We start from the raw sequence: 11,290 nt of genomic DNA, 5'->3' as shown, positions 1-11,290 counted from the left end.
GAGACCCCACTGCCAGCTCTCGCCATGAAGCGGCCCAGAGCGCCCAGTGGCTCGGATGGCGAGTCTGACGGAGCCATTGACGTGGGTAGGGAGAGCGATCTCAGGTAAGACAAGGTGGGGCTGAGGCCGTCTAGGGTGAGAGAAAGTCCAGCACACTCAGGTGTGCGCAGCAGCAAGCAGGTGTCAGCCAGGGTGCGGGGGTGTGTGCCGTGTCTCCAGTGTGTCCATAGCACCAGGGCGGTAGATCCCTGGGTACCCCGGGCCAGCTAGGGTTCAGGACGCTGGGATGGAAGTGTGGAAGTAGAGTTCAGCTGGGGATATATTATGCCATTTGGCTACACCAGGGATGGATGCCCCTGGGAAGTTTTCCTGCAGATCTTAGAAAAGCTTAATAGACTAGATTCCACATTCTGTTGCCCTTAATTAATTAATTTATTTATTTATTCCTTTCTTTCTTTTGGGTTTTTTGTTTGCTTCTTTGTTTGGTTTTTTGTTTGTTTGTTTTTTGAGACAGGGTTTCCCTGTAGCTTTGGAGCAGCCTGTCCTGGAACTAGCTCTTGTAGACCAGTCTGGCCTCGAACTCACAGAGATCCGCCTTTCTCTGCCTCCAGAGTCCCGGCGCCCCTAATCTATTTATTATGAAGACATTTGTACTTTTCCAGTTTACCCTTCTTTGGGATCAGTTTTCACGTCGTGCACAAAAGAATGGGGGGATGTTTTTCCCTTTAAGTACCCTGAACGCGGTAATTTGGGCTTAGGTACAAAAAAAAAAAATCATACCCAATTTGCAAGAGCCTAGACTCCAATCTCAGTGCCCCGTTAACCAAACCACCCAAACTGCCAGTGTTGTTCCACTTTTGTTAAATGATCTGACCTTTAACCTGTGGAACAAACTGAACTTGTATAGTTCTTGCTACTTCTCAGCTCTGTGACTCCATCAGCTTCAGTTTTCTGATCTGTAAAATGGGAATAAACAACAAAGCCAGCTCCGTAGGTTGGTAAAAGGCAAGTGGAAGAAGGAACGCCAAGTCCTTAGCAGCTCATGGTGAACGCTTAGTGTCAGCGTTCCTGAGTCTCCAAGCCCCTGCCACCCGGCCCGCATGTGCCACCAAGTCACATAGAGCCTGCCTTTCTCTCCTTTCTCCTTTTCTCTCCTTCCCTTCTCCCCCCACTTCCTTATTCAATACTAGGGATTGGATCCAGAGTCAGGTGCATGCTACTCAAGTACCCTACCGCCATGCAGTTTTGAGCCTTTGGTTTCCCTGCCTAGGTCTGTCTCTGCTCTGGGGAAAGGATAAGAGTAGGAAGGGACGAGAGAGCTACCGAAGTAGCTTATCTCCCTTGGTCTTCTAAACCTTGTCTTTCTTCACCATGTTTGTGCCCTGGCACATGAAACACACACATAGCTTTTTTTTTTTTAAAGAGGCTATGACCAGGCATGAAGACACATGCCTTTAATTCTAGCACTTAGTGGGCAGAGACAGGCAGATTTCTATGGCTACTTTTCAAGATAGTAAGATGCTATCTCAAAACAAAAAAAAAAAAAAACAAAAAAAAAACAATGGCAATAGATATCTCTCTCTCTCTCATCTTGCATGTTAGGGAATTTATAATATAATTCCTTATATAAACCCTTTAAAATTACGTAGCAGAAATGACTATTTATAGCAGTAATTCTCAAGGCCAGGGCCTGCTATAATAGGGGGAACCAGGACCCCATAGTGATGGAGAACAGAACAGCTCAAACCCAGGGCCGTTGGGTCTTCAAGGAGCAGCGAACAGAGTTGATGCCAGAGAGCTGAGATGAATCATCACCGGCCTCTCTCCTTCATGAGTTTACAGCCTGGGCAGTACTGCCGAGGGCTACAGAGATTCTGGATTGGGTGGAAGAAGAGTGTCAGCTTTGAGGACCCCCGAGTGGGGAGAGGCCACTCACAGCCAGGGACGATGATAATGGCTTCCTGATGGTGGCGGCACTGTGGCTGAGGTGTAAAAGGTCACTGCAGGTTCTTTCCCCTTTATATCTTTGTGTCATTTTAGTCAGAGCTCATTATCAGAGACTGTTCCAGAAGACCAGACCCCTCCAAGGAGGGAAGGCAGCTGGACATCTGGCAGACTGACTTATAACATGCCTCTTTGTAGCACTTTCCAAAGGGCCCTCCCCCCAGCAGACATAAATGCTTCAATTCAGAGACCACTGAACGATGCCTGCTGTGGCCTAGACCCTGGGCTGGGCATCAGAGCCCAGATGTATCCTGCTCAGCCTCTGCCCTCGGGGAACTCTCGGGGAAGAAGAGCTTCAAGTACAAAGAAAGCCAGATAAACAGTGGCAGGGGCCACAGGGCTGGGGCAGCCAGACTCTGGGGGTCAGAGGCAGTGCACAAATCCTCCACATTCAGAGCCGTGAGACCACAGGGGCAGGGTGTGTTCTGATGTCACCAAGGACATCTGTTTGGTGGGAGCGACCTGCTCCATCCGTGGGAATCACCCACAGAGCTCTTGTGTGAAGTCGGCCCCCTGAAACAGTCTGGATCCACACAGAATACGGCCTCTCTCTTACCCATCTTCAAATATTTCCTGAGCACCTCCCACATGTCAGACTCGAAGTTAAGGTCTATGGGCTGTTCCTGTATGATTTAAGGCACATGATAGTCTTTGAAGTCAAAGAGACCTGAGTTTGACCCTCTCCACCATTTCCTTGTGTAAGTGACTTTACTCTTTCCTGAACTACTGACGTTTTCTTTTTCTTAGTTTTTTTGTTTTTTTAACAAAATGAATGTATAACTATCTGCCTCTGAGGGTGAGCCTTGGATGAGGTTGTATCTGCATATAGCACATAGCTTCTTTCTTTGGCACGCGTAATTTCCAATGAATGTTGTCACATTGTGGGGAGGGTGCCACATTGACAAGGCAGCAAAATTTATTGGGAAAACTAGCAATCTAGAGATTGCATTGTGGGGCCTTCTCAACTCCGTATCTGTCGCACCCCTCCCCCTAAAACTGTTGTTTTTTTCCTAAGGTCTATTATGCAATGTATGAGACAAATGGCTACGTTCTGCTGTCTAGAGCAGAAAGTGCAGGCTGCAAGGGAGACATGGTGGGAGGGTGCATGTTTGGAAGGCATTGGCAAGAGTTCTGAATTAAAAGCCGGTCGATGTGGGGCTGGAGAGATGGCTCAGCGGGTGAAGAACGTAGGCTGCTCTTACAGGTTTGACTCATGGCACCATAATCCAAGTTCCTAGGGATCTGGTGCATTTTTACACAGACATACACCCACTCTATCTATCTATCTATCTATCTATCTATCTATCTATCTATAGATATATATAGAAAATATACATACATATATTTCTTTTTAAAAGGCAGTAGATGTAACTGGAATCCTGGATTTTCCTCTTACTTGCAGTGTGGCTGGTCAAAGGTCCTTTCCCTCTCTGAGTGTTCTCATTTTTACAAGCGGTCTAAGTTCTATGCGACTGTCCGTCTTTTGTCCAGCATTGATTGGAACACTGCCTTTGCTTGATACAAAATGAATGAAGTCATCTCCAAAGGTCCCACACAGGGGAGTTCCTAGGTGGAGTTGGGACTGGGGGTGTTCAGGAGTGGCAGGAAGACCACTTAGAAAACGACATCACCTGAAGAGACTGCCCTAGGATCCTGTCTAGGGGCTGCAGGAAGCCCATGGAAACCCTGGCGTTCACCATCTCCTCCCTGGATCCATGAAGATCTGCCTAGACTCTCAGAGGAGAGGCTCCCAGCCCTCCTCCCACCGTCAGGGCCAGATCCCAGGCTGTGGTGAGCTCTGGCTGGGAGCCTTGAGGATAAGGGGATTGGAGGACTAGTCAGACAGACAGGAAGTCAGACTTAAGAAGGAAAACAATGCTGAATTGGAAGCCAGCAGATAGGTTCCCAGGCTGCTTTGCTCCTTTAGCAGCTGTGTGGGCTGGCCAAGCCACTTGGGCTCCCTGAGGCTCAGCATCCTCATCTGGAAAATGGACTTTTATAAAACCCAGAGGAGAGAGATTCTTGGTGGTGGTGCCAAGCAAACTGTAAGGTGAGATTTGCCTGGGGAATCTGGAGGAAGAGGCAGACCAGCTGGCAGAGGAGACTTGACCAGAAGGCTGGGGAAAGGTGGATGGTGCCCTTAGCCCTGAAGCTGGGTGTTGCCTCTCAACCTCTGACAGACGGTCCCTGAGGAGGGATCAGTCTGTGAGGCAGTGACGTGCACAAGGCTAACCCAATACCCAGAGAGATGCTTTATCCTGCCAGGGAAACAAAGGCTGTATTTCTTATGTACCTTGGCTCTTAAGAGCTTGTCCCCAGTGAACCAGGGAAGCTTTGTAAACAAACTGCCCTACAGATCTCAGGCCCTGGCTCACAGGGCGGGCCTCCCAGGAGTTTTCGCAGGCCTCGTAGTGGCTCTGTTTGTCCCGATGTGCGGGTGAAAGATACGTCTTTTTCCAGATGTGGTTGGAACAAGCCTGAAGCAATGTGCTATCTGGTCTCTCCTGAAGTTGCTTTTCTGTGAGGCATTGAGAATGACCGAACTTCAGATACCACAAGGAGAGTCACATGGGCTGAGACCCTCCTGGTGAACTGCCTATGCCCTGTCCACAAAAGTCCAAAAGGCAGATTTCTATGGTGTTCATATTTATGGTCTCTGTGACGCTAAAGATAAGGGTGGGAGTTAAGAAATCCTATGAGATCTGCTGTCTCCCAAGCTTGTTGAGGACCTGAGCTGTAACAGTGAGTGAAATGGATGAGCCTCGTAACCTCATGGACCTGTCTGCTGGAGAGATGGACTTTAATTAAATAATCGTGCATGGATAAAACAGTAAGACAGCGTGTGGACACAGGAGTCTGGGAAAGTAAACAGCAGGGACCATGTGACAGACTAGCAGTTCAAAAGGGGGGCTCCTAAAGGAGGTGGCAGTTGAGTGGCAATCTGCAGTATGGCTGACGTCGTCAGGCTGTGGTGAGGCGCTGAGGAGATGGACTGGACCGGAGATTTCTAGACTACAGAACACACACGCGAACGTAGGAGAGTTAGTGTATTCAGATTGGAGCGTGCAGAGCAAGAGACAGCTGAATCGAAGAGGTGACAGGAACCAGTTGGACCAACCAAAGGATGATGTTTTGGGGTCTTAAAAACATTGAGAAGTCACAGGGGGGGGGGGTTAAGAAGGTTAAAAGAAGTGCACTGGGACCAAGGGAAGGCTCTTCTTGTACGCCTGTGTGTGAGAGACAGAGGGCCATGGAGAACAAGAACACACACATATGAAACTAGAAAAGGCTCAATCACAGAAAGCGCCAGAGAACTAGAAGCTGGGGGCGGCCCTTACTGAGATGGAGAACCTAGGTAGACAAGAAACAGGTGCCTGGCAAGCTCCTGGGCTTCTGTTGAGATGTTTGTTGGGGTTCCAAAACAGCAGAGGAGGCACCTTGCTCAAAGGTGTGAAGCGTAGCATCAATAGGGTTGGGTCCTTGGTGCTCTCCAGGGAACCTCTGCCTTCTGCGAGGACAGCTGGAGCAAAAAACCATTCAGAGGGGAAGCAATTGGGGTCTCTGGCCAAAAATCTGGACAGGAAAGCCCTCTGCTGAATCTTTGTAATACAACTATCGGTGTTGGAGCAAACATCCATCATTCAGCCTGGGCTTCAAGAGGGAGCCACAGGCATAGTAGGCAGGGCGAGGATACTCGGCCTCGTGCCTCCTGGGAGGCCAGACCACTGTCCCCAAGCGTGCGAGAGGAGCCTGTGACCCAGATGCCGCCTCCACCTCGCCCCCGGCCGCGCCGCGTGGGAGGAGGCGGCAGCTGCGGGCCGGGCGGAGGGCGGGCGGCGGCGCTCCGGCCCGTGGGAAGCAGCGGCATCTGCGCTTTCCACGCTCCTTCCCAGCGGCTAGCTCTGAAATCCAACCCTCCCGGGCCGGCCCGGCGACCGCTGGCCCGCGCCCTCAGTCAACCCGCCCCTGGGATCGGGTTGCAGGACCCGAGAAAGAGCATCTCGGTTCGCGGTTCCCCGACGGTCGGCCGTCCGCAAGGGCGGGCAGGGGGTAGGCGAGCTACCCATGTCCTCCAGAGGCTGACAGACAGGAAGCTAGGCGAGCACAGAGGATTTGGCACCAGACAAATGGATTCCGGGGAGAAATGAGAGCCAGCGACCCCTTCGCATGCTCTGTGTCCCTTCCTGGTCTGGGAGACTAGAACCACCTGGGAGCCCTACTCCACCCACCACGCATTCAGGTCCTGGCCTGCTTCCAGCTGGGCCTTCTAGGTCAGCCTAGGCCAGGGAGATGGTCCCTCAGCTCTGAGAAACTAGCCTTTCTCTTTCTCTGCAGCCAGATGGCCAGACCGCTGACCACCCCCAGCCCTTCGCAGATGCAAGCCCGGAAGAAGCGCAGAGGGGTGAGTGAGCAACAGGCTTTGAGGAGCGCAGGCGGGGTTTGCACTGAATCCCAGGAGGCCTTGCCCATCATCCCAGCTGACTGGACAGGTTCAAACCCAAGCTCTGCCCATTGTAACCCTGGTGGCTGGGTATCCACCGCTCCTCCAATGTCTTGCTGCTGCTTCTTCTGAGTGACAGGGAGCACCTATCTCAAAAGACTGATTTGTACCCAGGTGGTGGTGGCACACACCTTTAATCCCAGCAATCGGGAGGCAGAGACAGGAGGATCTCTGTGAGGTCGAGGCCAGCCTGGTCTACAGAGGGAGTTTCAGAACAGGCTCCAAAGCTACAGAGAAACCCTGTCTCGAAAAACCAAAAATAATAATAAAAATAATGCCCTTTAATCCCTGCCTCAACCTCTCAAACGCTGGGATTGCAGGCATGTGCTACCTGGTTTTTGCAGTCCTGAGGATTTAGTTCAGGCCTCATACATGCTAGAGGCAAGCACACTACCAACTGAGCAAATCCCTAGCCCACCAAGGGCAGTTCTGAAGACTGAGTGCATTCCTGTAAACTCTGCTGAGCACCTGACAACGGACCATTAATACTCTGGTTGTAGTCTCCCCTCTACCCAGAACTTCGTCCTCTTTGTGTGGATCAGGGAGGTACAGAGGGGAGCCCCCTGCTAGCAGCTCTCTATCGTACCCCACCCCTCCTTGTCCTGGGGATCCAGAGGCCTGGGATCTGGCAGGAGCCAGCCATTCACTTACTCACCAGAAGACTTAGGCAAATCGTTTTTCCGTACCTTGTATTCTGCCTCTAAGAAGTGATGGATTATAATTTCTACCCATCTATGAGGTTTCTGTTGCCAGAATTGTGGGGAAAACAGAGAGAGTGTGAATGAAGGCCTCTGCAGTTGGAGAGAACAAGACCCAGCATTCTTCAGGGGTTCTCATGATCCAGAAACTGGAGGGCTAACTCTGGCCCGGCGGGGTCTCCCAGGTTTACACTGGTGCTGAGGCTGGTGCCCCCATGCTGCTAGGCAGTGCCCTGCTTTACCTATGGGGAATGCCGTCCCTACAGACCAGGACAAGAGGTCTCAGTGCTAATGTCAGCTCTGCACTTTTACTGTGCGACATTAAGCAAATTATTGTCATCCTGAACTCTCGTTCTCATCCTCCATAAAGAAGGAATAGATTTATCCCCCAGGGGAAAAAAAATATCTCTGGGGAAAATGTGAGTCAGTGTCCAGCAGGGCACACTGGAAAGTGTGATGAAATGCCTTCAGGGAACATCGTGTCACTGGTTTTCAGATCATAGAGAAACGGCGCCGAGACCGCATCAACAGCAGCCTTTCCGAATTGCGACGCTTGGTGCCCACGGCCTTTGAGAAACAGGTATGTGACATTGCCGATTGGGTAGGAGGCAGGGTGCGGTTCCTGTGGTATCGCTTACAGCCGGCAGAGCTGTGATCATTTATAAATAGCTGTCCCTGGGGTCTGGGCACTTGTTGAAGATCTGAGTTCAAATCCACAGCAGCCATGTAAAAGTCGAACATGGTTGTGCACACCTGTAGCTCCAGCACTGGGAGGCAGAGACAGGCAGATTCTAGGAGCCAGGACAGTGAGGACTTGAGTTCAGTCTAGGTCTCCCATTGTGGGAGGAGAGAGATGGCTCTAGCAAGCTGACCTCTGAGCTACACACACACACACACACACACACACACACACACACACACACACACGCTCGCGCGCACATGCCCACATACACACACATGCACACACACACACACAATTAATTCTTAATATGTAGGGCTAGAGAAGCAATCCAGCAATTAAAAGCATGTGCTGCTCTCCAGAGGACTAGAGTTAATTCCCAGCCAGCAGCTCACAACTGCATACAACCCCAACTCCGGGAGATCTGATGGTGTCTTCTGGCCTTTGCAGGCACCTGTACACACATGAGCATACATTCATACAGATACACATACTACATAGAAACAATAAAAATCTAAGAAAAAATAAGATGGAAGGCAATAAGAGGATGATATTCTATATTATCCCCTGGTTTCCTTATGTGTACACCCACATACACAAGGTGTGCACATGCCACACACATGTGTATACACACATGTATGCATAGTTGTCACTGGCCAGGGGACAAGGGGAATAGATGATTATTCTTAGCAAGGTGTCTTGGGTATGGTGGCTTTATACCTGATGTATTCCTTTAGGTTAAATCCTAAAAGTGATCCTGAGAGGTAGGGATTATTCTGCACATCGCACATAAGGAAGTGAAGGGCAGAGCTGTCATGTAATATCTATCTACTATTACAAGGCTAGTACATATCTGAGCAGAAACAGCATGGAGCTATATCACGTGTCTCCAGACATTTCTAAAGCTCTTTGATAGTAAAACAGACCACTCAGGGAGTAAGCAGCTGTTGTTGAACATGGTGCGGGGCATAAGGTGGAGAGACAAATGGTTGTATCAGATCGCCCCAAAGATCCTTACCCTGTGCTCAAGGCTCAGGTCACACGGCATCTGCCTTCCCTTAGGCCAGTAAGTCCAAGTCAGCCATTCCACAGAAGCTCATTAAAGCCTTCTCAGAGCCAGCAATGAACTAGACTCGGTGTCTGTCTTTAAGGGGCTGGCATGGACAGTCTGACCCTCAGGTTTCCCACGGGGGCCAAGGTTCCCCGGAGGCTTAGGAAACATCCCCAAGAGAGAACGGAGGAAGGGCAAGTGCTTCAGATGCTGTGCTGGGACCTGGGGAAACTGAGGTCGGAGGTGGGTTCCCAGGATAGCAGGTCTGTGGGGCAGGTGATGGTGGATAACAGCCGGAGTCCAGTGAGGGTGAGGAGGCCATGGAGACAGATGAGTCTTTCTGGGAGAGAGGCGGGCTGACACTCACTGAGAGCATTTCAGCAGAGAGCTTGGACAGAGGAGCAGCCCGAGTGGTCAGGGAGTGGGAGGAAATCCTAGCGGTGAGTGTGGATGGGGACAGGAGGGCAGTGAGCAACAGCAGTCACCTGCAGGCTGCACCCTCTGCCTTCGGTACCCACAGGGCTCCTCCAAGCTGGAGAAAGCCGAGGTCTTGCAGATGACGGTGGATCACTTGAAGATGCTCCACGCCTCCGGTGGCACAGGTACAGTGTTACTCACACTACATGTACTTTGCCATAGGGCCGTAAGGATCAACGGGTGAGCTCAGACTTGTAGACAAAGTAGGTTGTCATTGCCCTTCTGTGGAAGGACCGACTTAGATTCCAGCCGCCATTTGCCAAGCTCCTCTCTCTTCTTATGTTCTTCCTTGGTGTTTGCTTTGAGCAAAGGGTTTCACTCTGGAGCCCACACTCAGACTCACAGATCCTCCTGCCTCAGCCTCTAGAGCTCTGAGATGACAGGCAAGAGCAGCTACAACCAATTGTTTCCCTTCTTCCTTCATTGTCTGCATCACTGCTTCCCGCATCTCCACTTGGCCTAACCCTTTCTTCGGTTGACTCCTCCCAATCAGGATTGTTCTGTGCAACGGGCTTCCAGAAGCCCCACCAGCAAGACCTGGTTAACAGGTAGACAGCTTGGATAAGCAAATTTTCACCAGAATCCCCATCTTCAACTAACCTGGGAGTTTAGCCACAGACATCTTGCTGATGTCTCTGGGCGTCGGCCTCAGCTTCTGGACTGCTGTTGTATCTTTGGCAGCACTGAGGAGCCAGTCATTCTCATAGCAGGTATCAGAGCACAGGAGGAGGCAAGCCATACCATCATTTCCTTAGTGCCTTCCCTTAAATCCGTGGAGCAGCTATGACCTTTAGAAAGACTCCCAGGTGAACGGAAATTTGTCTTGAAGTTTCTAGGTGTGTTTGGTGATTTCACAATCAGGAAGCCTTCAGGCTCCACAGACCTTAGCTACAAAGATGTAAGGCTCAAGAACAGCTTTCAACTCTGGGGGAGAACAGTAGCATTTTAAGTGGTCAGAATCCGTGCTGCTTGGCAGCGGCACCTGGGGGACAGGCAGCACTGCAGGGTCTCCCCGAAGGAGGCATTAGACTGTAGGAATTCACAAGTTTTTCAGACCTACCCAATAACTTGAGAAGTCTGCCAAAGGAACACACTCCTAGCAGTGGCACCCAGCGGGGAGATGCTTCAAATTATATTCCTGGTTATCCTATTAAAAGGGAAGCGGTGATTAGCATGTGGGCAGCGCTTTCAAATGTTTTCACTTATCTCACAAGATCCAGGAAGGAGGGGGCGGGGGCAGCTGTCCTCGCCACTCTGGCTCAGGCTAATGGCGAGGTCAGAGAATTGTGGTTGGGAGTGCAGGCTTTTGATTTGAATTCTGGCTCTGCTGCTTCTTAACTCTGTGGCTTAAGACAAATGGTTTTATCCTCTCCGCCCCTGGGTTTCTTCAGCTGTAAAGTGGGTACAGTACAAGCGTGTTCAGGATTGAATTAGACACTGGGGTGAAGTGTGCAGTAAGTGTGAACTCAGCAGACGCTTGTTTAAAAGAACAGCCTAGCCAGGCGTGGTGGTGTGCACGCATAACCACAGCTCTCTGGGAAGTGGGGGCCGCAGGATCGGGTGTTCCAGATCATTATAGGCAACACAGTGAGTTCCAGGCCAGTCTGGACTATGAGAATGGCTATCTAAAAATTAACTAATTAATTAGGAGAGGCTGAGGATGTAGCTCAGTTGGCAGATGCTTGCTTGCTATCCGCAAAGCCTTGGCTTCAGTCCCTAGCACTGTATTAACCAGGCATGGTGTCCCAGTACTTAAGAGTGTGGAGACAAGAAGATCAGAAGGTCAAACTTCAACTACATAGTGAGTTGAAAGTTGGCTTGAACTACATTTGACCAAGTCTCAAAGTACATAAAGAAATAAATGTTGCCGGGCGGTGGTG

The 11,290-nt window shown here is 50.5% G+C and overlaps 1 protein-coding gene across 2 annotated transcripts in view; it reads left to right on the top strand.

Moving 5' to 3' along the window:
• The window catches only part of Heyl (hes related family bHLH transcription factor with YRPW motif-like), a 16,931-nt gene continuing 5,641 nt past the window's right edge, over positions 1-11,290 (top strand). Inside the window, exons 1-4 of one of the 2 annotated variants that reach the window (XM_013348342.2) lie at positions 1-104; positions 6,344-6,406; positions 7,700-7,783; positions 9,454-9,535. In XM_013348342.2, the coding sequence (XP_013203796.2) occupies positions 6,344-6,406; positions 7,700-7,783; positions 9,454-9,535 (229 nt within the window). In that variant the 5' untranslated portion in view covers positions 1-104. Of the gene's footprint in view, positions 105-6,339; positions 6,407-7,699; positions 7,784-9,453; positions 9,536-11,290 lie in introns of both variants that reach the window. The other variant, XM_026782388.1, reaches the window with a different exon arrangement.

The sequence above is a fragment of the Microtus ochrogaster genome, chromosome 10, assembly GCF_000317375.1.
Source record: "Microtus ochrogaster isolate Prairie Vole_2 chromosome 10, MicOch1.0, whole genome shotgun sequence".
In the NCBI taxonomy this organism is placed as follows: domain Eukaryota; kingdom Metazoa; phylum Chordata; class Mammalia; order Rodentia; family Cricetidae; genus Microtus; species Microtus ochrogaster.
The sequence above is the reverse complement of the archived record's forward strand: the minus strand, read 5'-3'. Positions and strand labels throughout refer to the sequence as shown.